The 27,274-nt window shown below is 39.8% G+C and overlaps 1 protein-coding gene across 1 annotated transcript in view; it reads left to right on the top strand.

Annotated features, from left to right (window-relative positions):
* ADAMTS12 (ADAM metallopeptidase with thrombospondin type 1 motif 12) overlaps positions 1-24,977 on the top strand; it is a 91,653-nt gene extending 66,676 nt beyond the window's left edge. The window contains exon 3 of the mRNA XM_069492358.1: positions 24,813-24,977. Coding sequence (XP_069348459.1) covers positions 24,813-24,977 — 165 coding nt within the window. The remainder of the gene's footprint in view (positions 1-24,812) is intronic.
* The last annotated feature ends 2,297 nt before the right edge of the window (positions 24,978-27,274 follow it).

The raw sequence follows: 27,274 nt of genomic DNA, 5'->3' as shown, positions 1-27,274 counted from the left end.
TATTTATTATGTTGAGATACATTTTTTCTATACCTAATTTATTGAGAGTTTTTAATCATGAAAGGATGTTGAATTTTTTAAATGCTGTTTCTGCATCTATTAAAATGATCATATAATTTTTTTCCACATTAACAGATTAATGTGGTGTATCACATTTATTGATTTGTGTATGTAGAACCATTCTTGCATTTCTGGGATAAATCCTGCTTTATCATGATGTATGATTCTTTTAATGTGTTGTTGATTTTGGTTTGCTAATATTTTGTTGAGGATTTCTGCTTTTATGTTTATCGGTGATATTGGCCTGTAGTTGTCTTTTCTTGTAGTGGCCTTGTTTGACTTTGGTATGAGGGTAATACTGGCCCTATAAAATGAGTTTGGAGCTGTTTCCTCCTATTCAGTTTTTTGGAAGAGTTTGAGAAGGATTGGTGTTAATTCTTCTTTAAATGTTTGGAAGAATTCAGTACTGAAACCAACAGGCCCTGGGCTTTTCTTTTTGGGGAGATTTTTGATTACTGATTCAATCTTCTTACTCACTATTGGTCTGTTCAGATTTTCTATTTCTTCATGATTTGGTCTTAGTAGGTTGTCTGTTTCTAGGAATTTATCCATTTCTTCTAGGTTACCTAATTTATTGAGGTATAATTGTAGTAGTCTCTTATGACCCTTTGTATTTATGTGTTATCAGTTATAATATCTCCTCTTTCATTTTTGACTTTATTTATTTGAGTCTTCTCTTTTTTCTTTGTCTAGCTAAAGATTTGTTAAGTTTATCTTTTTAAAAAAACTAACTCTTAGTTTTATTGGTCTTTTCTATTATTTTTCTAGTTTCTATTTCATTTACTTCTTCTCTGATCTTTATTATTTTCTGTCTTCTGCTAACTTTGGACTTAGTTTATTCTTTTTCTGATTCCTTGAAGTATAAGCTAGGTTATTTATTTGATTTTGTTTTTCTTAATGTAGGCATTTATTGCTATAGACTTCTTTCTTAGAACTGATTCTGCTGCATTTCTTAAGTTTTGTTGTGTTTCTATTTTCATTTGTATCAAGATATTTTCTAATTTCCCTTTTCATTTTTTCTTGACCCATTGGAGTGTATTGTTTAAATTCCACATATTTCTGAATTTTCTAATTTTTCTTCTGTTGTTGATTTCCAGTTTCATACCATTGTGGTTGGAAAAGATACTTGATATAATTTTAGTCATCTTGAATTTGTTAAGGCTTATTTTGTGTCCTAACATATGATCTATTCTGGAGAATGTTTCATTTGCACTTGAAAGAATGTATGAATGTTTCATTTGTACTTGAAGGAATATATATTCTGCTGATATTGGATGGAATGTTCTGTATATATTGGTTAGGTCCATTTGGTCTGCAGTGTTTTTAAATTTCAATCTTTTCTTGTTTATTTTCTGTCTGAATGATTTATCCATATTAAAGTCTCCTACTATTTTGTATTGTTGTCTATTTCTTCCTTTAATTCTGTTAATATTTGCTTTATATATTTAGGTGCTCCAATATTGGGTGCATGTGTCTTTACAATGGTTATAGTCTCTTCATGAATTGACTCCTTTAACATTATATAATTACCTTCTTTATCTCTAGTGACAATTTTTGACTTAAAGTCAAAGGCAGAAGGGGTAACAAGTTCCCTTAAGCCCAATTTATAAGTGCACTAATCCCATTCATGAGGGCTCTGCTCTGATTACCTAATCACCTTTCCAAAGTTCCTACCTCCTTAAAGCTTCACATTGGTGATTAGATTTCAATATATGAAGTTGTGGGGGGGGGCGGGGCACAAATATTCAGACCATAGCATCCCACGTGGAGGGTCTCTCTGTCTCTGCACGGGGCTGGCAGGCTTGGGGAAGGAGTAGTGTAGGTAGTGTGAAACTGTCCTGCCTTCTTCGGTGTATCTTTTCTTATTTCTGTACTCCGTCTGGCTGCTGTAATCTTTCACCTGGATTCCTTAGCTCTTATAAAGGTATTCTCTTTTGTCACTAGTTTTCTAAATTGATGTTTCTCTGAGAGGATGCTTACTGAAAAGCCCTATTCGATCACCTTGTTTACATCACTCTCCTGACATCTTTGATTAGAAGAAGCTTTGCATACTTTTGGACTCTAGTGGCATATAAATTAAAAATTATTTATTCCTAAAAGTCATCATGCTCCTGTCTATAAGGGCCATAGACAAAATAGTGAAGTTCAACAACCCCCTACTCTCTGAATTTTTTTCCCCCTTCTGGAGGCCCTTTAACCACCTCAGAAATCTTACTCTTTCATATTCTCCCTTTTGCTGCCCTGTTCTTCCATAATCCCAAAGTATACATGACTGGTAATAGCTTTAGCTGTTACTCTTCCAGAGAAAGTTCTATTTTTTACAGGGCTTTAATCCCTGAGATAAAGGGGTGAGGCTTTATCGATGGCATGTCAGCTTGTGCCCAGCAGAATTTCTCTGGGTATTAGGACATTCTTGGCACTTCTCTTCCAGTGGTTCCCAAACACTGTCCCGCTGACTTTCTGCATCAGAGTCACCTGGGGAACTTTGAAGAAACTCACAATTCCCAGGCCCGTCACCCAGAGATTTCAATTTAGTAGGTTTGAACTGGAGACCATGTATTTTTGTGATATTCCTCCCTTCTCTTCCTCTAGGTGATTTCCACTGTCAGAGTGTAATTTTCAAAAAGTTGAAAACATGTTTCTCATACTAATATATATATATTAGTGAGAATTTGGGGAAGTTTCATTAACTCATTAAGGAGCAAAATGGCAGGAGAATAAAGCTGGTCACAGCAGATCCCAGTAATAGTTAATGGAAGACACACTGCTAGGATAAGAATGCCCAGACAGATACAAAATAGGTTAATGTACCAAGTAATAAAAATTAACCTTTTATACTGGATAGTAATCATTTGCATTTCTACTGAACAAAAATAATTTTCAACTTTTCAGTCTTCTACAAGTTAATTCTAACTTCACAGAGTTTGGACTCTCATTAAAGGTAAATAGTAACTCAAATAAGAGTACAATTAATTCTCTAGAGAGTTAGACAGCTTTTCAGTGGACCTCTTAGACAATGTTCCAGTGTGAAGTCAAAAGGACATGCTTTCATCCTTTTGCATTATTTCAAAGTTTTGAATGATTTGTTCATAACACTATGTACAGCTATGCCTAGAAAAAGTTGGTTTAGTTCACATACATATGGGAAAACCCAAAATATGTAATTTGGTGCCAAAATCACTGAGATGTCAATTCCTCTGGAGATCCTTTACTAGACACCTGCACTCTTCTCTTATGTATCCTAAACTTTCTTTGTCAGGGTTTCTAATTCTCTGTATTCTCCACCAGACTGTAAAGCCCATGAGGGCAAGAATGTCTGGTTTGTTTACTGGCATGTTCTCAGTGCCCTAACAAAGAAACTGGCATGTAGAAAGCACCTAATAAATGCTTCTTGGTTGGATGGGTGAAAGTGGTGGTCTCAGACCGGGTTAGTGTGAAGTGAAACAAATAGTGGATTCAGAGCAAACTCAGCCAACTGCTCTCCTGGGGAAGTCCCTGATGGTCAGCTGCTTCTTGGCCATGTTTCTTTAAATGAAGGGCCAACTCAGCTCTTTTTTCCTTCAACACGAAGAATTGAAGGTTATATGTACTTATTTAAAAGAAAAAAACAATCATCATTACCCTTAAAAAGCTACTTTTTCAGTAGCTCAGTGTATGTGGTACCGTGCTAGGCTCTTGGAGAGAAAGCATTCAACATCATCAAGACCCACTTGGGATTAAGCAGGATATAAGGTGGAGGGCAGACAAAGGAAACTACTATACAGGATCTTTCTTCTTCCCAGTTGTATGCACATATTTAGGTCCATGCTGCTCCTGGGAGTCAGGGTAATTCTGAGTCCAATAACTAAGGATTCACAGAGGAAAACAGAACCTAGTTTATCATCTTGACTGCCACACTCTCTGGCCTGTGACCAGCCATGAAGGAGGCTAAGCAGATGACACACATGCATGCCTAGAGCACACACCAGGCCATAGCCTGTTTGGCAGCTGGTTTTCATTTTATAAAGAACATAATTCATCTCTCAGCAGCCAGTTCTCACTTTAAACTCCCTAAATGGGAAGTGAAAACTGAAGGTAGCATAGTTCTTAAAGCTGTGGAAACTTCTCTGCCTGCTATCTTCCAAGCTCCAACCAAAATACCAAGAACATGGCCTTACTTAGAGTCAAGTAGACCAATTATTGAGGAGGGTCCAAAGAGTTACTGTGCTGAGCCTAAATTCAGAAACAGAGAAGTCCTGGATCCTGAAATGTCACTGAACAAAAAAGATGAGCACACGCTGTTCTTAGAATAAGGATTGGGAGCAGAAGATTCAATCAAAAGCAGCTCATGTGTTTAGGAGTCTTGGCTAAGCTTTGCACCTTCCATAGCTAGGCTTTTTGCAAAGCCTTTGCAGCTGGCTAAAAGATTATCTTCCCAAACTTTAAAGTACTGTTCATTCTCCAAGACCCAGATCACAAACACCTCCTTTCTGAAAACTTCCCAGATGGAATTGATTTCTTTTTCTGTAGTGTATCCACAGCATGGGATCTGTTCCTTCTCACTGCCCACTTTATATTAGAATTATTCATGCCTGTGTCTAGAAGGCAGAGTCCAAGCCTTATTCACACAAATATCACATGTGGTGGTGCTTATCTTAATGTGCTTTGAATAGTAAGTGCTTAAAATGAATAGAATCCAGTGAAAACTCATCCAGGATGAGCTCAGTTTTTAAGGGTGGTGCCGACCTGTCTTTAACATAGAACTCTCACTATGCCGAGGGTGTGTGAAGCATAGCCAACTGCCTCCTTTGCAAGAGCCCTGGAAAGGAAGGATTTCATTTTTCATACAGGCACATGCTTTATTATGTATGTATACAGGCATGTATGGAAACTCTCTTCATCTCTTTTCCTCAACTTTTTTTTTTCTTTTTAATTCTGGCATTATTTTTGCTCAGTCACCCAACCTCCTAGATTTCTTCCAGTGAGTAATACACCACCTTAGGAGGAGCTATGGCTGGATCACAATGGTGAATTAGTTTCATCTCACATTGCCAAGTTGGATTCACTGGTAGAAGATGTCTGGACTGCTTGTTGACAGGGACTGTGAGGTGGGTCGAAGCTGTAGGGTGAGAATGCCCAGAATAAGTGGCAATGTCTGCTGTGAGCACAGAATTGGGGCCATGTGGGTGAGGCGGGTGGCAACGTGTGTACATGTTTCTGCCATCTCTGGTCTGGATGAATTACTTATGGTAGCTCTTATGCGAGGAAACTGCTCTTGAGAGTCTAGAATTAAAACTTCACAGAATTTACTTATTGAAAGGACATCTAGTATGCAACATCACTTTATTACACAGTGTTATTTTAAGGACAGTGGTATTTAATATTGTGCTACAGTACACATGCTGTAAAATTTATCATCTTAACCATTTTCACATGTTCAATTCAGTGACATAAGTGTATAGACATGGGTGTGCTACCATGATCACCATCCATCCACAGAACTCTTTCCATCTTACACAACTGAAACTCTGTGCCTTCTAAACAAACTCTGTACCTACTTTTCCTGGATGGATATTTCTTTTTAATAATACAAAACTAATGATTTTAGGAAATTTAGACTACCTAAGAAAACAAAAAAGAAGAAAAACATCATTCAGAGTGGGACCATCAACGCCTTGGTGAATGCCTCTTCACTTGACCACTGAGGCTCTGACCTTGTTTTTCTTTGGTTTTTCAAGATCTGCTCCTAGGCAAGGACTATGACCCACTCATTCACACAGATTGAAAAACTTACCATGGTACTTCTTCCAAGGTCATTGTAATTATTTTTTCAGAAGACAGCATCCTTTTTTTACTTTAAGCCAAAGGAGTAAAGATCTAATTATGGATTTTCAACATCATTTATTCAACAGTCATCACTAAACAGATATGTGTTTAGTGCCTACCAAGTGTTGGGCAGTATTCTAAGCAATACAGATATAGTGTTGAATAAAATAGAGGAAAACCTCACCCATCATGAAACTGATATTCTAGTATAGTGTGTGACATTAGCCAAGATCAAACTTGTAAAAATATATGCCTATGTGTATGTAAAAAGTCCCCTGAAGAAGAATAAAGGCAGCGAGGAGGAGAGGGAGTGGCGGGGTGGGAACTGAGTACACTTTTAGTTGTGTGGTCAGGGAAGGACTTTCTAGAAAGTGATATCAGAAGTGTGCATGTGTGCGTGTGCATGTGTGCGTGTGCATGTGTACATGTGCATGAGGGCAGAATTTGAAGGCAGGGAACTTGAAATAACACCGTTTCAATCATCCCCTCCTGGGCCTAAAGCAAAGCTAACTCTCTGCCAAGACCCCTGAATTTTTCTGAATTTTTATTTTAGATGTGTTTGAAAAACATTTGTACTTTGCCACACAACCCTCAGATAAAGCTATGGACATATAATTGATGAGAGCTGGACTTATTTGGAGTTCCTACTATATCCTTGGACAAGCTGATTCACAGGCATTCGAAGATTCCTCCCTGACCTCCAAACTTCATACCAGTTACAAATTAATAAATGGTGAGAAAAGATAGAGCATGTCCCCACTATTTCCCAGTAGGCTCCTGAAAGGTTGAAACTTGATCCAAATGGGATCTCTTGCTCCCCACAGATTTCAAGTTTTCCTATACTCACTTCAAAATTGGAAGCAACCGCCCATCACATGAGGCCATTTCCTCTTTAATGCCCTTGAGATCATCAGACTGTTCTGGGAAGATCTCTTTGGAACCTTTGGAATGAAGACATGTGTAAAACTATGAGCTCATGCTGTCCATGGATGAGACTTTGTCAGATGGAACATCATGTTATAAAAAAGCCACCAACCACCATCCCTAGGCATGAGATTATTTGAAAGAAAACTATTAATAGAGCATAATTGTGATTTGTAATCAATTTATTGTGATTAGTAAGTTGAAAATGATAGAGGGATAATACACACATAATTACCGGTAGATTCATGTATATAGTTTTATTTGCCTTTCACTATACCCATGGGAGGAAGGCAGAGCAGGTTATAATTTCCATTGTTTCACTACAAATCTTAAGGGCCAAAAAATCAGTGACTTGGGTAGGGTCTTGTGCCAGGGTACAATGCCTCTCCTGATTGCTCTACAAGTTTCCTTTTGGTCATTCCTTTTCACTCCTTACATTCCACCTAAGTGTCCAAAATCAACTGAATATCTTCATGCTTTCTAGTTCTAATTTTTCTTCCCATTAGAAAAAGAACTGTGTTTCTATCTTAACAAACTGGGCATTTTCTTCCAAGTAGTTACTGTGCTGATTTTGGCAAAACTCTTGGGGCTGAGCTGAGCTCACAGCATCACTGTTTGTAACTGGCTTAAAGTGAATAAAATGGCCTCATTTTAAGTTCTTTTAAAGGCTTTAGTCTGGACCCAGTAGCGAGTTAGACCCTTCCCTCCATCCCAGGGTATGATAATAGCTTTTGTCTAGATTAAGGGATTTTTTTTATTAAGAGCTGGTGACCCAGTTCTGGTTGGCACTGTCCCACCTTTTGCATGTGATGTATGGAACCATATTATATTGTTTTCTTATTGCTGTTTTAACAAATTACCAAAAGCTGTGTGGTTTAAAACAACCCACATTTATTACCCTACAGTTCTGGAAGTCAGTAGTTTGAAGTGGGTCTCAGTGAGTCAAAATCAAAGTGTTGGCAGAGCTGCATTCCTGCTGGAGACTCTTGGGGATAAACCGTGGCCTTTCCAGCTTCTAGAGGTCACTGCATTCCACAGCCCATGGCCCCATTTCTCCCTCTTCAGAGCCAGCAACATCGGACCAAGTCTTTATCACATTGCCATTTCTCTGGTTCTCTCTGTTCTGCCTCCCTTTTCCACTCATAAGGATCCTTTTGATTATCTCAGGCCTACCTGGATAATTGAGGCTAATCTTCCTATTTCAAGGTGAGCTGATTAGCAACTTTAATTCCATCTACAACCTTAATTTCTCTTTGCCACATAATCTAACACAGTCACAGGTTCTGGGCATTAGGGCATGGATACCTTTGCAGGGCCGTTATTCTGCCCACACACATTTGTTGTCTTATATTCTAGTTGTCTCCATTTAACAATATGCAGTTTAGTATAGAACAGTTCAAGTAGTTTCTTATCATGCCACTAAATGTTCCTGAGCGTGGTAATAAGTGGAATCCTACTTGCCCACAGAGACCATTTGGACAAAATAAATTACAGCTAAAACCCACAATGTGCTATAAAAGAAAAGGCATGCCCGTTAAAAACCTTTTAAATTATTTAAAATAATAAAATGAAACTATATGCCCTATGAAATGAACATGAATATGTTCTGTACAGTAATTACATATTGTATTTTCATGTACCTAAAATTATAAAGCATACAAAATACAATTCTGCTGCATGATTTCAATATGATTGGAAACTAATATTCTGGCAAATCAAACATATAAAACAGTAAGAATTTTATAATTTAAAAGGGCTTTTGAAATAGTGATTTTGATAACCCCTAAGCCTCTAAAAGCTTACTGGTGTTATTATTTCTCTGTAGCTAGCAGATGTATTAAACATCACCCCTCTGGCTTTAGAGATGTGCTTTTCACAAATTACATGTCTGCCGTAAAGTAGACACGTGAGCAGCTGCATAAGGGAAGTGGCGCTGGAAGGGGAGACCTGCAGCAGCATCAGTGAGCAGCACGGCCCACTTGGACAATGTGGAGGTCTCCCCTCCCGAGTGACCTCTCGCAGGCAGCACTGTGCCCTTGCCGGCTCCTGTCTATCAACAGCATGTGTCAGTGGCTGCTTTCCCAGGCCATTTTTTTTTACAGCCTTAAAAATTTTTGAATAAAATAGGTGACTGATCTAACCCTCTTGGTTTATTTACTGATTATGATCCTCTCTTATCCTGTACTATTAGTGAGTTTATTTCATATGATTTCCAACTTCCTACTTCATAGATTTGAAAGAAGTATGTTCATTCTTCCTTTCTCACCTTTTTTTCCTTGCTCCTGTTGTGTCTTTTCCTCTCTCACCTTTCTCATGTTTTCTGTTCATTTCTCTTTTTCCTTCTCTTCTCTTCTGGTGTAGTTTCCTTTCTCTCTTTCTTCCTTCCCCTCCTGTTCTCTCGCCCATACACCCTCCTCTTCCCTGCTGCCGGCTGCTTCACCTGGGCACCTCTAATTAGCACTGTCATTAGAAAAACTGATGACTGGATATTAGGAACAGAATGTTTTTTAAAAAGTACTTCAATTAAAATCATGTTTTCTAAACAAACGAATATCCCTAAAACATCCTGTCTGTGTATATCATTTAGTATCCTTAAAAATTTCTTGTAGCTAAAACATATATTACCACTTAAATCACTGAATTTACAGAAGCATAATAAAACATTTTAATACATTCTATTTGACTATAAAAATAACACATGCTAATAATATAAAGATTTGAAAAATACAGAAAGGCACAAAGAGGAAAATAAAAATTATTTTCAATCTAATCATGCAAAGAAAAGAACTAGCAAAGGTGTTTAAAATAACTTTATTTTTATTATAAGAGAAATATGTATCTAATGTGGCAAGTTTGTAATTTTCGGTGGAAGTATAAAAGAGAAAATAACCATTATCCCATTCAGGAATGACTATGATTAATATTAAAATATATATATTTCTTTCCTATGTTTTCTATATATTTCTACAATGTTGGATTCACATAGAACATACAATTTTGTTTCTTTCATTTACTCTCTTAAAATGAACATTTCTTGTATATCATTAAAAACGTATCACATTTTTTATTTGATGCGTAACATCCCATTGTGTAGATGTTATGCACGCAGTTTGTTTCCTGGTCTATTATTGTTGGTCATTTAGGTTGTTTCCTGTTATTCATCATTATAAATATTACAGTGCTGGCTATCTTTGTACACAAACTGACTTCCTTATTTTGGATCAGTTCTTTCAGAAATAATTTTACAAGTGGAGTTTTGGGTCAAAAGTATGTATTTCTGAGGCTCTCAATGCATATTGTCCAGAAAGACAGACACAGTCCTCACTTTCCCAGTGTCTGCCTGACCGTGATATTATGACATGGCCAGATGGATAGAGTAATTTCACGGTTTTACGATGGAAGAATTAAAAATTTTTGTTTCCAGATTTTAATTGGGATCAACTTCCCATCAATTTTAATACTAATAAAAGAATGAACGAGTTTTTTGTACTTTTTATTTTAGACCAGTTTCAGATTTACAGAAAAGCTGCAAATATAGTACAGAAAGTTGTATACTTGGTACTCAGTTTCCCCTATTGTTAACATCGTATGATATTAAGTTATATTAGTCAAAACTAAGAAACCAACATTGGTTCATTTTTGTTAACTAAATTATACACTTTATCTAGGGTTCACTAGTTTTTTCCTGATGTCAGTTTTCTGTTCCAGGATCTTATCCAGGGTATCACATTACATTTAGTTGTCATGTCTCCTTAGCCTCCACTGGGCTATGAAAATTTTGTAGACATTCTTTGGTTCTGATGACCTTGGCAATTGGAGGAGCACTGGTTAGGTATTTTGTAGAATGCTCCTAAATCTGGTTTGTCTAATGCTTTTCTCATGGTTAGACTGAGGTTATGGGTTTTGAAGAACACAACAGTGGTAAAATGCCATTTTCATCATGTCATATCAAGGGCACATGTATCAATATAGCTTACCACTATGATGCTACCCTGGATCACCTGGTTGAGGTAGTGTCTGCCATGCTTCTCCATTGTAAAAGAAATTTTTTCCTTGCTTTTTTTTTTTTTTTGAGACAGAGTCTTGCTCTGTTGCCTGGGCTAAAGTGGGCGTGGTGACAGCCTACCTCACAGCAACCTCAAACTCCTGGGCTTAAGTGATCCTCCTTCCTCAGCCTCCTAAGTAGCTGGGACTACACATGCACGCCACCACACCCAGCTAATTTTTCTGTATTCCATGGAACCAGGTCACTAAACATAGCCTAGAGGAAAGTCAGAGTTAGGGTTGGGGGAGTTAACGTTTCACCTCCTGGAGGGAAAAGTATTTATATAAACTACTTGGAATTCTTCTGTACAGGAAGATGTTTGTAGACATCTTCAGATGTAAATTTAGATTTGTAGACTTAGGTGGGATATAGATAAAACAACTGAAGACAGCTTATTGTAATGACCTGTAGCAAAAATAAGTGTAGCGTTTCCTATTTTATCTAAACTTAAAATCAACGATACCCAAGACAGTGAATATTTAATCCCGTCATCTGAAAGAGATTCAAAGTACTGTATTTTAATCTTACGAAATTAAGTGTGTCACAGAGAGATAACCACTGGAAAATGTTTTTAAAATAACTGTTTCTTTTGTTTATGAGAGAAACATCAAATGTAGCAAATTTAGAAATTATAGAAAAAGTATAAAAGAAACAATAATCATTATCTTTATATTTTTGCTATGGTCAGATTTTTTGATTATACTTTTGTGCTTTGCTTAACAATACTATTCATCAGTAATTTGGGGATCATGGATTAAGTGTTAAACAAGTTGGCATTTGCATCAGGAAAACTCATTTCCAAGAACATTGCCCTGAACAGGGTTAAGGTTACTGAAAAATGTGGGGACATTTTAGCTGTCATTCAGAGTGCTTCAAATGTTCCATAGTACTCACCACATACTTTGCAGAATTGAGTAAATTATTAGTGCTGTTTAAATTTTGACAAGAATGGTATATTGTTTTAGTGTATAATTATTCTATTGGAGATTTTTTAATATTCTGTGTCATTTATCATTTCTCTTTTATGAATTATTTGAGGCATAAGCATTTTTAAGTGGTGAATTAAAATAGAAGTAGACATGTTTCTAAGTTTGAAAAAGACTGAATTCAATTTTATAATCTCTTTGATATTGATGAGAAGGTTTCTCATTGTCTATTTAAATTTGTTAAAAGTATGTCTAATTAATCTAGTAATTTTTATTTTCAATGTTCTTGAAACCATCAAAAAGTTTTCAAAGGTGACAGATGGAACAACATGTTTCCTCTCCTTCCCAACGATACCAGAACAAGAGTGGAGCCATGTTAGGATAGGAGATTTGGACACAATTCTAGAGGATGAGAAGTGGGACAAGTAATAATCATGTTCTTTGGCCAGGCAAGCCACAGCTCGGAGTGTGGATATAGACACGAAGAAAGTTGATTTGACCCAGGAACCCCAGAGGGGCTTGAGACTTAAAGATGTTAGATACGATGCCAGGCACAGAAGATGGAGGCGTGGATCTCAAAATAGAATCACTCTCTGCTCTCACCACCTCAGGCAGAATTATGTTCTCCAGGTGTCTATGTCTTAAGCAGCAGACTAGAGTTTTCCTCTCTGCCTGAATTAAATGACCCAGGAAACGTGATCTTTACATTCAGACATGTGGGAAATCCTCCGATGGTAAAGATCAGGTACTCACCACATCCTCACCTGAACAGTCACAAGCCCTGTATACATACACAGAGTGCCCAACCAGCTTTTCTGTACCCCCTACATAAATATGGACAGACAGGCAAGCATGTCAAGACATTTCAGGAAAACCTCCAACATGAAAGAAGCAGAGCAAGGTCAATAAACAGGAAAAATCGACTCTGGAGAAATCAGATAATGCAGGAAGCAGAAAGGAATGTAACAAACCAACCAGCAAACCTCAAAAATTTTAATTAATATCCTTAAAAATATTCTTTACTATATTGTGTCCATAAAGCCAGAGGAGGATATTGTGAAAAAGAACAATAGAGACCAAGGAAGAACTCTCTGAAAAAGTAAAAAAGAAAAGATTGATGAAATTTAAAAATAAATCAATAGAAATATTGGAAGATGAAGCCAAGAGAATCTTTCAAAAAGGAGATCAAGAGGACTAAGAATTGGAAAAGATAAAAGAAAAAAATGTTAAATGTTAAATGCCATGCCATATATTTAAGTAGATATTATGTATTAAAAATATTAGAGACATTCTGGTATAGCTGCAGCAGCAGAACTAAGGTGACGAGTGGAAGTTATGAGGACACAGATTTTTCATGCCATAAAGGGAAGAGGTTTCTAATAATTAAAACAGTTTAGCAGCAGCGGATGCCTTGATAAATAGTCTTTCCTCACTGGAAGTGCATTTGTGGATGTGGATGAGTGTAGCTGAGGAAGCAGTTCCTGTATCAGCTGAAAGTGGAACCCTGGAAGACTCTCACGGTGCTAAGGTTCTCCGATTTCGTAAGGAGCTGGTATCATTTCTGGAATAATGCTGTGAGTCAGGCACTGTGAGGGATGCTTCCTCATGTTTCATTTGTTTTTTACTAACAGCTGCATCAAACACATATTCCTCACTTCTCATATGAAGAGTCCGAGATTCAGCAATCAACCAATTTAACCAGGCTCTCACAGGAAGAGAGCATAGAATCAGGGTAAGAATGCAGATACAGATTTAGCTCTAAGCCCAAGCTGTCCGCACTGTATCAGTGTTTTTGAATGTGCAGGCTGCTGGTTACTTGGAAGTGAAATTAATTTTATGTATTGGAGCCAGAATTTAAAATAAATCAGATAGAATAACACGAAATGGAAAATATTAATATCAGAATGCCTCCAACATAGGAAAAGGTAGAAGCATTGCTTCCTGAAACATTTATCTGGGTATGTACTGGAGTCACAACGTGAAATGCTCTTTACACTGTGAGTCACAGCCGACACCCTAATGTCTCGGACCGTTGGCCTTCCTGGCTTCCTTTCCCTTGACTTCCCGAGTGCATCCACTTGGTGACCTGTTCCCATGACCACCCCCCCACGTATGTTAGTTTCCTGGGGCTGCTTTAACACATTGCCACAAATGTAGGGCTTAAAACAACACAGCTTTACTCTCTTTCAGTCCTGGAGGCCGAAAGTCAAGTCAAGTGTTGCCAGGGCTACCTTCCTTCTGGAGGCTTCAGGGGAGAATCTGTTGTCTGGCCTTTTTGATTTTCTAGAGGCTGCCTGCGTTCCTTGGCTTCTGGCCCCTTCCTCATAGCACTGTAACCTCTGGCTTCTGTCAGTACATCTACTCACTCTGATCCTCCTGCCTCCCTCTAACAAGGGCCCTTCCGTTACACTGATCAACCCTGACAGTGCAGGGCCACCTCCGCATCCCAAGATTCTTAATCTGCACACTCCCTTTTACCATGTAAAGTAATCCAGGGATTAGGTTGTGGACGGACAGCTTTTAGGAACCATATTCAGCCTGCCACACCAGTTTTGCTTTCCAAACTCCGAATGCTTAAAGTTTAACAATCCCTTTTCTGATCACGGCTCCCTCTGCATTTGCTGTCATCGCTTCCCTTGGCTGGCTTTTCAGTGGATCTCAATCTCAGCTGAGCCTTTGATCCCGCTCCTGAAAAGGTTGGCTCCTCCCCTCATTCCTCAGAGAAGTTTCCCACATGTCTGTCCTACCTGTGGTGAGCAGGAGATCTTACCTTCAACTTAAAGAGCAAAGGGAGTTCCTGGTGTGTATTGTGTCAACTACTCTTGTCTCTTTTCTCCCTGTGCCATCCTTGAAGGAGGACATAATATTTCTAGTCACACTGAAGTACTAGAAAACAGTGGATGGTTTCCTGAAGAGTTCATAGGTGAAAAAGATAAAGGAGTTTATGTTGTATATTTCCTATCATGCTCCAAGGATCACATCCCCATTTCCTTCCTGTACATCTTTCACTTTAGCGGCCAGTTGGTGTATCTGCCCCCATGCATCCTTCCCCTTCCAGCACTTTCATCTCCAAGGTGTCCCTTTCTCTGCACCTGGATTATCTCTGGGCCTCTCACCTTTTTCTCTTCTTTCTTGAACACAATTATTTGGGACTCTCTCAGCTCCCCTCCACCTACCATTTTAATGTTGTCTTCAAAGATATAAAAGACTATTATACTAAGTAGGAAGATTTTGTTTGCCCCCAGCCAAAAAATGCTACAGTTCCTCAGACCTGTTCTCCTTGGAGAGTGGAGTGGGATTACGCATAACTAAAATGGATTTATTCTGCCATAGCTGTGACGTTAGTGGGGCATAGAAAGTGGAGACACTGAGTGTGAGCATATTCTTTAAACAAAGAGCCCCAGGGAAGGCAATTCTTTGTCTTTTTGCTTTAGAGATATGAGGATATTAATATTTGTTAGTGTTTCCATTCATATCTTTAACATCTCATTCCAGACTTCCTCTTCATTTTGCTACTCTTTCTCTGCTGTCACTCGTAGTGAAGTCGACATGCTGTCAAATTTCCTCATGGTTAGCCTCCGCCCATCACTGAGCCATCAGAGGTGGCAGCCCCTTTGCCCCAGGTCATCATTAAACATTCCTCCTGTGCTGCATGTCACGCTGCCACAGTGAGGAGGAGATTCATCCTTGTGGCCGCAGCCACAGCCTTGTCTCCAGGGGTGGGAGCTCTTCCCCGTCAGGGAGCCTCACCGTTGAGGGTGAGAAAAGAGGGGGTCCCAGGAAGGGCTTTGTATCCTTACAGGGGAGGACGGTTTGTGGCTTGGAAAGGATGGCCTGCTGGGGCATCCTGAAAAATCAGTGCTGTGTCATAGCTAAATCTGCCACAGTGGCTTTCTGCTTCCCATGGGGAAAGTGCTTTCACTTCTGGAAGCCGGTTCTCTCCCATTGTTCTCCCTAATAACACGTTTCCTGGGCTTCCAATGTGCTAGCAATTTTTACTTCTTCCTTTTAGTTGGACACCTACCTCATTTTCTGGTGAGACATGGCAAACGTGGGTACATGGATTGCTGCTTAGAGGACAAAAAAAAAAAAAAAAAGACAGAAATTCTGAGAAGCAGGAAACCCTTCTGATAGAAGATGTTTGGGAGCAGGAGAAGTAGTCAGAAATGACCCGAAAACTCTGACACCCCTGTTTTTGCACAGGACTGTAAAGACCGTGTTGTCAGGTGGGGCCATTTATGAGGCCCCTCCCTGTTCCTGAGGACAGTATTCAAGAGAAGTTCTGAGGAGACTTTTGGTTGCTACAGTGTCTCTTAGCTGATGCTCCTTGATTTTGTTGTTGTGTCCAGGAATGCATAGTTTGAGACGTCATAAAAATTCCTTTCTTCATTTTTGAGAAGGGGTTCTATAGAGTTCTTCAGCATGTATGTCAGGTCAGCTTCTTTCAGACTGTTCTTTTTATTCTTGACATGAAATGATTTCACATTCATTTCACATTTCAAACCTGAAACATTTATTCAACTAGGGTACCTAGTTACTGGAATGTCTTTTAACTTTTATTTTTGGCACCTTTGATTGCTCTGATCTGCCAATATGTTATGGACATTCTCTGTGGACCTTGAGTTCAGGGAAATATTCTTCACAAACTGCAGTCAATAATTGTCATAGTTGAAACTTCTTTTGATTAAGGTGAACTAAGAGTTTAATTGAAGCCATTATTAGTATTTTCCCATTTCCTCAGTGCTATGCCAGTTGGGGGATGGAGAGATAAAAACAGTCAAGCATTACCTGATGGAAAAGTGCTGTGTTTTTCAAAATGTGAAATGTGGATTATCTATATCAGAAACCTCAGGATGCTTGCTAAATTGCAGATTCCTGGGCATCACACTAGACTTACTGAATCTCTGGGCAAGGCTCCTGGACATATGCTTTTTTTTTTTTAATAAGCTCTCTATGTGATATTTTTGCACATTAAAGTTAGAGAACCCCTGGACTAGTGGGTCATTAAATACTTCATTTTCTTTGGTGGTTGTGCTTTTAATTTCTAAAGATCCACTTTATTGGACTGAATGGCTGTCTACCAGTGACTTACTCTTTCTTCTGGAAAGCCATAGTTAGTGAATCTGTGGGAACAGCTCTTGGGAATTATAATGGAATAAATGCACTCAGTTCTAAGTATTATCATGTGAGAAATAAAGATAAGCCATTAAGAGGCAACTTTTCTACCTTTATGTAAGGAGATTTTCTTCTAAAACCCAAGACTGAGTACTTCCAGAAATAAAAAACAGTGTTAACCAAACCGCAAGATGAGGAAATGATTGATTGAGTCACAGGGTAGGGTTGAGATGCCATCACCATGAGGACATCCATAGAGATGGCAACATTTACTGAAGGCCAGGCATTGTTTGGGGTCATTTTCATGTATTACCTAATTCAGTTCTCACCATAACTTGTCAGCAAAAAACATTTTGCCATCACCATTTTACAGATGAGGAGACTGAGGCTCAGAGAGACCAAATTACTTGTGCAAAGCTACACTGCTTGTTAACTCTGGAATTGTGTGTTGAACTTGGCCTGTATGCAGAGTCCGACTTTTCCACTAGAGGAAAACAAACTATGCTACAGATTCTGTTTCCAGTAGAGGAGGCTGAGACTTGGCATCCATGGTTGATTTAAAGACTTGGAAGTTAAGTCTGTTGAAGATTTCAGCCCTAATTCATTTGAAGAAATCCCAGTTTGGGAATTGTGCTTAATTCTGCCTGACAGATGCCCTGAAAACCAAACTCTCAGGCTGAGAAGATGCCTGTGATGTGCTGGAGGCTTGAGTAGAGGCCCTGGCCATGGCTTCCAGCTCTCAGACTCTCTCAAATAGGAAGAAAAAGAATCTGTCTCCTTTCAGAGTTTTCCAGATAGCTCAGTCACCACTGGTTTTCCCCTGGTTAGTGTGGTATCGGTTGCTGCTTTGTGTTAACTAAGGACAGGCCTCTCTGTAGAGAATAAAGAAGATCCTCATCTACTCCCCGCTCACTAGGGAGACCCACAGACTTCACGGTCGGGAGAAAGTTACTTCTGTGGCTGTGAGGAGAGGAAGTGTTGGAATTGGTCCTGCCAAGAATCTTGGGTATAGACTATGAGGAGCTTTATACGGCCTCCTCCTTATCCCACCAGTGTCTGAGCCTGGGCTGCGATTTGGGTGTGGTTGGGGCGTGTCTCATGCTTGAGGTGCCCCCCCTCCTGGCTCTATCCACTCAGGGCCTGACAGTGCCCCTGACAGCCATAGCAGTTCCTTCTTGCTTCCTTCTCTCCACCTTCTGCATCAGATCCTGCCCACCATATCCACGGGCTCACAATTCACCCTTCTTCCTTCTGCTCAGAATCTTAAAGATACTGACATCTGGAAATGTTAGGTTTCATTTGTGGGAGCCCTTCACCCCCTTGTACAGATACACATCCCCCTCTCTCCAGCAAACCTGCTGCCATTTTTTCTCTGGGAACAACTCACTCCCTTGCTTGCCTGCCATCAACTTCACTTCACGCCCTGCTGAAGGGCTGACGCTCTTGTTCATTATGTTAGAGTGTGGGCCCCTTCCTCCAGCCCAGAGATGGCTCATAATCATTTCCACTCCCTGGCATTCCTCCCATCTGGCTGGGTGGACAGCACCTCTCTGCCTGTTACAGCAAAGGACGAGTTTCACCAGAGTGGCAGGTGGTAGCTTTCACAAATATGCCTTTGTCAGTTTCTACAGAAGCCCTGAACTTCTGGTCCAGACATCTGGGGCAATGTCCCTTAGGCTATCATAATAGCTAATAGCTGACACTTATTAGGTACTTACTATGTGCTGGCACTCATCCAAGCACTTTATGCTAGCTCATTTAATCCACATGACACCCTTTAAGAAGTGAGTTAATAAGTTACTGTCACTAATCATATTTATCAGACAAGGAAACTGAGGCCCAGAGAAGTTGAGTCACTTGCAGCTAAGAGAGGAATCAAGCAGATGGACTCGAGTGCTTACTTTGAAGTAGCACCTTATATAGTGTTTGTTGTGGGTGATGCCATGATAAAATGAGCTGCTGTGCATTACTGAGTACCCACTGTGTGCCAAGGCATCTGCCTTTTATGTACAGTGTCTCTGATAGTCTCAACCCCACAAGTTAAGATAGATTTTGCCCCATCTTACAGATGAGAAAACTGGGGCTCAGTGTGATAAGTAACTTGACCGAGATCACACAGCTCATGCTGTTTCTGTTAAACCCTGTCATAACTTTTTGATCTTGTCTTCTTTTGTCCATTTTCCAATGAATGGATGTTTTTTTCTGCCATGTGGATTCTAAACGGCCAGCTAGAGAGTTGGGTGTGGTGTTTGTATATTAGGGTTGCATCAGGCTCCTTCAAAGAGCCTCTGAGGGGGGTGAGGACATGTAGGTTGATATTCCAGGACTCCTGGGACAACTCCCTCTATAAATAAGGCTGAGCTTCTAATTCCGTGTGATCACAGCACCAGTCCCAGGCTCCCGCTGGGATATCTGCGCCCCCTCCGTTCTGGCCTCAGGACAGCCTTGTCCTGTTACATTTATTCCCAGTGATTCATTTTAATTTTGGTGAATGTTGCATTTTTTATATCTAGTCTCTTCTGTGGATTCCCTGAGGTCTGTGTATAGTACATTGGTGTTCTTGATCTGGCTCCCGATTTATTCATGAAAACCAAACTGCTGTAGTGAAATAAGTCATATTTTTGCACTTTGTTTTCTTTTAAGGCAAATTCGCTCTTGATCTGAATTTGGTGAATATGCTTATGAATCTCTCTCCTTCCCTAGTGGGCCAGTTTCTAGAAATAAGTCATCCAATACTGGAGCCCCTAATTACCTATGGCTGTTTAAATTTAAAATAATAATTAAATTTGAATCATATTAAAAATTCAGTTCCTCTGTTACATTAGCCACATTTTAAGTGCTCCATAGCCACCCGGGGCTAGTGGCTACCAAATTGGACAGTCATCATCACAGAGAGTTTCACTGGGCAGCACTGTTTCAGGACAGAGAGACCAGGTGTTATATCCCTAACACCTGCCTGGCACATGGCAACCACCAGGTGGATGCACCGGATGCCTTCCTGCCTTGAGCCCATATTTCCCCAAATCACATAAGTTACTGGGACTACCAAGACTCATATGTAACATCTTTATGAACTGATGACATTACCAGTCACTCTCCTCTTTGGCTCCACAGAGGCCAGGCAGGGAGCTCTTGGCATCACAGCAGATGGTGGGACACACAGAGGGAGCCTTCCCAGTGATTGCACCCCTGCTTCTCTTTATTCTGAAGCTTCTATAATCTCTTGACTTCTACTTTCTACTGACTTACGATCCTGGCTACATGCGAAATGAGAACAAATTGTCTGTCTCTTGCAAACCAGCAAGAAGAAAGTTATTAATAATAATTCTGGGAGCCTCTCACGGCCTTAGGACTGTGACAAGTGTTTTGGAAGCTATAGAAGTTCAATCTTGTCTTTTCTCTTGGAAAGCATCTGCCCTCACTGGCCTCTGTGAACCACAGCACTAGAATCAGCAGCACCTATGGAAATGACACTAAGTGACTTCTATGGAAGTAGTCACTATGGAAGTGTCACCCCAGTGGGTGCTGTGTGCAGTGGGAAAGGGACTCATGATACAGGACTCCAGGTCTGGGCTCGAGGCCCAATGCTCCAGAGCCTCTGGGCTGGTCTCTTGGGCTGTGTGAACACTTTTCCAACATGAGGACACCGAGGCTTTGGTGTTCCCTTTCCTACTGTTTACTGAATATCAGCCTTGTCTTCTTGGCTGTGTTGTAAACCTTGAGGGCAGGGGTCAGTACCTTTCTTAGAGCTCCTAGCACAGGACTGACCTGTCCACTGATGCAGACTGATACTGTGTGAGGGGGGTTTGGGGGTGGTATTTTATCCCCTCTCCCATCTATGTGATGGGGATTAGGTGGTATCTTCCCAATGCTCCACGCACTATAATTGGATATCTTGGTAACTTTTGATCCCAAACTATTTTTTTCTGTTCCTGATTTCAGAATTTGTTCATTATGTTGTCTTTGTCACTATGTGAATAAACAAGTTGATCTGATAACTTCTGAGATTTTCAAATGAAAAGAAATTTCCAGAGCAGGGTGAGTTTTGGAAGCACTGTTCCATTGCACAACAACAAGGGGCGCCATTCGCATGCCTTTTACATATCATTGGCTCTCCCTTGAGGCTGCTAGGCTTTACCTGTGGTACTCCTGAAGGCACAATAGCACAGGGTAGGTGACTCTTCAAGAACTCTGGGCTCTGTGACTCTAGAGCATTCTATTTACAAATTCTTTGGAAGATGCTACCATTTTCCCACTAGATCCCAAATCACTGTCACTAACTGAAGCATATTGTCACATATATTAAGATAACTAATACTTTGATGCAAGTTGAGGAGGAGGCAGGAGAGGTTGTGGGTAAACTACTCTCAGTTTGAGACTGTTCTGAAGGGTGTGACTGCCCTTCCCCACACTCGCTCAGCAGAGAGCAGTGGAGGTTCAATGCCACCCAACTCACACCAAGGCATCTAAGCCCTTTGTCTTTGTCCTACTGCCTGTGCTTGCCGTATCCTACTGAATTAATGTCAAGAGTCTGATTTAACAGGTCTTGGGAAATCCACCCACCTTAGCAAAATCTTTTCCATTGGCCAGTCCCTAACCCTTGAAATGAACTACTAGACATTTTGTGTTTGCGTGTGTGTCAAATAATTCTTCCCATAAAGAATTAAGGATAGGCTTAAAACTTATGAGTGTTAGAAATCACGATTGTGGTTACCCTTGGGGGATGTTACTGACTGGGAGTGGGAAAAGGGAGTCTCTTGTCTGCTAGTAATGTTCTATTTCTGCATCTGGGTGTTCCTTTTTATGAAAGATTTATGGGGATTTATAGTTATGATTTGCATATCTCTCTGCATATTTGTAATACTTCAAAATGAAGTTTATTTACACTCGATCTTAGCCAAAAGGCTGAGAAGCAATAAAAGATAAAGTTTATTGAAAATAATTTTTAGAAGATATCCTTGGGAAGCATTCACAGATATTTATAACTTAGTTAAAACAAGCAGGTGAACTTACTTCCACAAGAGAGTCAGCAGTGTGCCGAGACTGCTGGATGCCAGGAGAAGAGTACTTGACAGGGGAGATAAAGGGGAAATGGCTTCTCTTCGAGCTTCAGCCTGGGCCTCATTCTGCCCAGGTTCTTGGAATGCCTAGTACAAGCCCTCACTAAATTGGATGCTTTTTCCTCAATTCCATTTCCATTCTCCTTTAAAGGTGTAAGAGAAGTGAGCAGGTTGCAGAGAAGACTGAAATCGAGAGTGCTTGCTTTGGTTCAAGAACCAGCACAGAGGAAGGTGATTCTTTTGAGCAATTAGCTTCAGGGAAAGAGTGGGGCCAGCTCTTCCTTTGGAAAGCAAACTGTGGATAATTTCTTTCAGCATGACCTGGCTGTGGTTAGACAAGAAGAGAGCAGTAAACCAGGGCCACATGTGTACCAGATGCACAAAGCTCCGTGTTTATGTGTTGGGGGAGAGAGGAGGTGCAGAACTCAGCTAGGAAACCCCCCACCTCACTCTCCCCACAGTCGGCCAATGTCTCTTCACCCCTTTTCCTATCTGTTCCCTTCCCCATGACGCACACACAGGCCCCTGGGGCCAGCAGCCTGACTAGCATGTGAACAGGTCCTCCGCTTGCCCTCTAGGTGGTGAGTCACTCGCTCTCCTAGGTCTCCATCCAGCTTCTGAGAAATTCTGAAGCTGAATGGGAGATTGCCGTGTGCACCCTGGCAAGGCCCACCTTGCTGGGGGATGCAAGCAGAGTAAGCCTTTAGGAAAAGGCTTGTTTGGCTCTCAGGCATTCTCATTTGTGTTGCTCGTAAACTAGGTATTATGTTCTCAAGTGGAGTTCCATCTGTTTCATTTGGGTCCAAAATTTGAGGCTGAAGAAATACCATTAAATCCTTCTTCTTGGTGGTGGCTTCTGTTGTTTTTTTCCTTCAAGGACATCAGTGTGGGGTTGATAGCTGTTGCACAAAGGGCCCCTAGGTCTAGCCATCCCTGGAGAGTCCTGGACTTCTGCTTCATTTCCATGGAAGAAATGAGCTTCATGAGCAACAGGCTCACGCTCTCCTCTCGCACCTGGTCTCTGACTCAGAGAAGAAATGGAAACAAATCTGAGCATTGCACGGAGTCTGTTTCCAGCTATTTTACTGCAATTATTTAACACCTCTCTCTGAGCCTTTCAGTTCTTCCTGTCCCAGAGGTTTTCCTCAGAGAAAGATATGGAGGAAAAAATGTCCTATCTCCTAAGAAATGCAGGCACAAAAGCAAATTATATCAGATGTGACCACTATTGCAGTGGGTATTACCCCTCTGCGTTTGTAAAGCAGTTTGCATAGCACTTTTGTAAGCTTTGTCACATCTGATTCTCCTAACAGCCCTAGGAGGTAGTAGGCAATGCCCCCTTTTACGGATGACCACGTTGTGGCTCAAAAGTTGCAGACCCATTTAGGGGCACACAGCTATGCTTATGACTCTCAGAAAAGTGATCTTTTTTCCTATTGTCCTTGTAATTAAAGATATTTTAAAGTCAACAATCAAAATAGAAAACCAATTGTGAAATTTACGTTAAGATCAGGTTATACACTAGCTACGATGAAGCAAACATTTTGGAAAGACACGCAAGTCCAGAGCTGTTCAATAGAAAGCAGCCTCTTTCTTGGCTAGAGCCCCTCTGGCCTCCTAACTGTGGGGGCTGCTCTGCAAGTCTTCAGACTCATCTGCAGAGCAGAGCAGCCTTGGATTGCTGAGCTGTGGTGAGGGGAGCTGGAACTTTGGAAACCTTTTGCAGTTTCCCTAAGCCTCCAATGTTTCCAGGTTTAATTTTGAAAACTCAACATTCACTGAACTGCTAGATTGACTCTGGAGTCCCTAACACAATGCAATGACATAAAATCAGAGGTCTGGAAAGAGCCTGGTAAGGTTATGACCCAGGCCCTTTGCTAAGAGCTTTGCATATATTAACTCCTTTGCTCTTCATAGCAAGTCTTGTTTATCCCATTTTTCAGCTGAGAAATGTGAAACTGAGCAAGTAATTTGCCTAAGGTCTCAGGGCTAATGAGTGGAAGACCAATTGTAACTTGAAATGAGTTGAATTCCAGTGTCTGAGCCCCCAGTCCCTCCAATGTGATACTGCAAGCAGGCTGACTAGGTTAGGCCCTTCGTTTTGTAGATAAAGAGTTGCGATCCTGAGAGTCAAATCCATCCAAGTGCCTCAAATGGGCACTAAGAAATTTTTCTAAAAGGACAAGAAAGTTATAGGTTATACCATTTCTAGATCTGATCTCTAAAAGGAATTTCTGATCGACCAGAGTTCTCCATAATATCACTGATTCCCATCTCCGTGAAATAACAATGCCCCTTTTCCCTAGAAACTGACAGAGGGCCTTTCACTGCAGACCCCTGAAACTCAGCCTCAGATCAAGGACTTAGCATTGTGTTTCTTGGTTTTCTTGAGTGAGGAATGGCATTAAACACTCCGGTCAATAAGTTGTGCGAACATGTGGCTGAAATACCCATATACGGTAAATATTCCAAGAGTTGTCAGTGGAGTGTGGGGCACAGTTACCCACACGATAATAGGGCAGCCAGGAAGTACTGGCTCTTAATTTGAGATCCACAGATATCCAGCAAGGCTGTAGAGGAATCTGTGAACCTGGAACATTGTAGGCTACATTTTGGACACATGGGTATATGTGCACTTTTTTCATTAGAGTCACAAAGGGATCCATGACCCCAAAACATTTCATAACCATGACTATAAAGATATTTCATTAAATTATTTGTGTGTAGCTCTTCTGTGAGAGCAAATGTCAGCCTATGAGAACACTGGTCTTCAGAGTTTCAGAGATCATCATGATCTATATAATTTTTCACTTTACTAATTTTTTTTGTATAGATGGAGTTGATTCAACTAACCTTCTTATTGAATATATTTTACAGACTGGATTTTTCCATCTACCACACGGAGACTTTTTCATTGAGCCTGTGAAACAGCATCCACTGGCTGAGGAAGGGTACCACCCACACATCATTTACAGGAGACAGAGGCGGAGAGTTCCAGAGACCGAGGAGCCAACCTGTGGATTAAAGGGTATTGTGACTTAAACATCTTCATGAGTTGAGCAGTTTTTCTTTTCTTCTAACATAAAACTTATCTATTCATTCATTTTTTGGTGGAAATTTGGGTTGTTCCCAGTTTTTAATCTAGTAAAAATAAAGCTGCTATAAACATTCATCTATAAGTCTTTGTAAAGACATAAGCTTTCATTTCTCTTGGGCAAATATCTAGGCATGGACTGGATCATATGTTATGTATATGTTTAACTTTCTAAAGAGACTGTTAAACTGTTTTCCAAAGTAGTTACATCATTTTACATTCCTAGCAGCAGTGTGTGAATGTTCCAGTTCCTCTACACCTTCACCAACACTTGGTATGGTTAGTCTTTTTAATTTTAACTATTATAATAGGTATGCAGTAGTATCTCATTGTGGTTTTAATTTGCATTTTCCTAGTGACTATTATTTGCCATTTGTATATCTTTTTTGATGAAGTGCCTGTTCAAATCTTTTGCTGATTATTTTTACGTTGGGTTATTTGTTTTCTTTTTATTTTATTAAAAAATGTAGGGGTTACAAATATTTTTTGTTACACAAATGCTGAAGTTGGGGCCTTCAGTGTACCTGTCATCAGAATAGTGTACATTGTACCCAATGGGTAGATTTTTATTCCTCACTCCCACCCTACCCCCTTCTTAGTTTCTAATGTGCATTATGCCTCTTTATGACCATATATATCCCTCATTTAGCTCCTACTTATAAGTGAGAATGTATGGTATTTGTTTTACCATTCCTAAGCTATTTCACTTAAGAATAGTGGTCTCCAGTTCCACCCAAGTTGCTGCAAAAGACATTATTTCATTCTTTTTTATGGCTGAGTAGTACTCCGTGGTGTGTGTGTGTGTGTGTGTGTGTGTGTATTAATATATACGTGTGTGTGTATGTGTGTATCTCACATTTTCTTTATTCACTCATCAGTTGATAGGCACTTAGGTTGGTTCCATATCTTTGTGATTGTGAATTGTACTGTGATAAACGTTCAGGTGTAGGTGTCTTTTTGATATAATGACTTCTTTTCCTTTGGGTAGATACCGAGTAGTGGGATTGCTGGATTGAATGGTACATCTACTTTTAGTTCTTTGAATAATCTTCATGCTCCTTTCCATAAAGGTTGTACAAGTTTACATTCCCATCAACAGTATATAAGTGTTCTCTTTTCACTGCATCCATGCCAACATTGTTTTATTAAAATATGATCTATTCTTATTTAGTTCTGTTATCTCCTTTGTATTCTGTTTCCAGAAAGTATGCATTCTTGTACAAATTATTTCACTTGTCTATACTCAGGTCTTTTCGTATTCTTAATGGGAAGAGAAAAAAAAGTGTCTCCTACATCTTCACCACATTAGTTAATGGTACTCATAAGATATTCATAATGGCAAATTTTTAAAAAACTCTTTTGAACATTCTAGAGAAAAATGGTTAAAGACATCATGATTTTCAATATTAGCAGTATTATAATACATTGGTGTGAAATATTACCAGACAGCTCATCATGTCTGCATGTGTAAGCAGATTTAAATGTTTGATGATACCAATAATAATGTGTGAAGAGAAACCAAAAGAAAAAAAAAATCAACACATTGTCAGCTGATGAATTCATCGAAGCTTCCTTTGGCTGCATGGTGTTGCATCTGTAGTTTGCGGGACTGTGTTCCCCGCCCTTAGGCTTCAGGAATGATTTGAACTGCTCCTCTCAGCCTTGTCTGAAGCAGTTTTGGGTAGTTTTCAGAAATAAACTGACCCAAATTATTTCCTTGCAACTACCACATTCTCTTTCATGTGTAGGAGATAACAGACTATGCATAAAGGGCCAATGAAAATTGAGACATTTTCTTAAATATTGTATAATTTCTTATCTCTTCAGAGGAAAAATCAATGCCAGAGGGACATTTAACAAAAGGAATCCATAATATTATTTACGTGTCTATTTATGTGTCATAAGGATTTGAAAATCATGGGTTAGGGAAGGTGTATCCTGATAAGGGTTGGGGGGACTCAGAACTTGGGCTTTGCAAATACAAGAATGAAAGGACGAGGGGACAAGTAACTTCTACAGACGTCACCCCAGCCCTACACAAGATGGCAACTTTCCTGGAAGAGTCTGCTATAATCTTAGCAAAGTATATACAGTAAGCAAGAAGAAACTTTTGAGTCTAAAATGTTTTCTGTGCACAAAAACAGCTGCTTTAAATTCTTAACTTCAGTAAGCTATTGCAACTTTCTCCTAAATTAGATAACTTATTGTCTAAATCTTCTAAAAGACACTCTTTCCTGTTTTCTTA

The sequence above is a fragment of the Eulemur rufifrons genome, chromosome 17 (assembly GCF_041146395.1).
Source record: "Eulemur rufifrons isolate Redbay chromosome 17, OSU_ERuf_1, whole genome shotgun sequence".
Taxonomy (NCBI): domain Eukaryota; kingdom Metazoa; phylum Chordata; class Mammalia; order Primates; family Lemuridae; genus Eulemur; species Eulemur rufifrons.
This window is presented reverse-complemented; position numbering and strand designations above follow the sequence as displayed.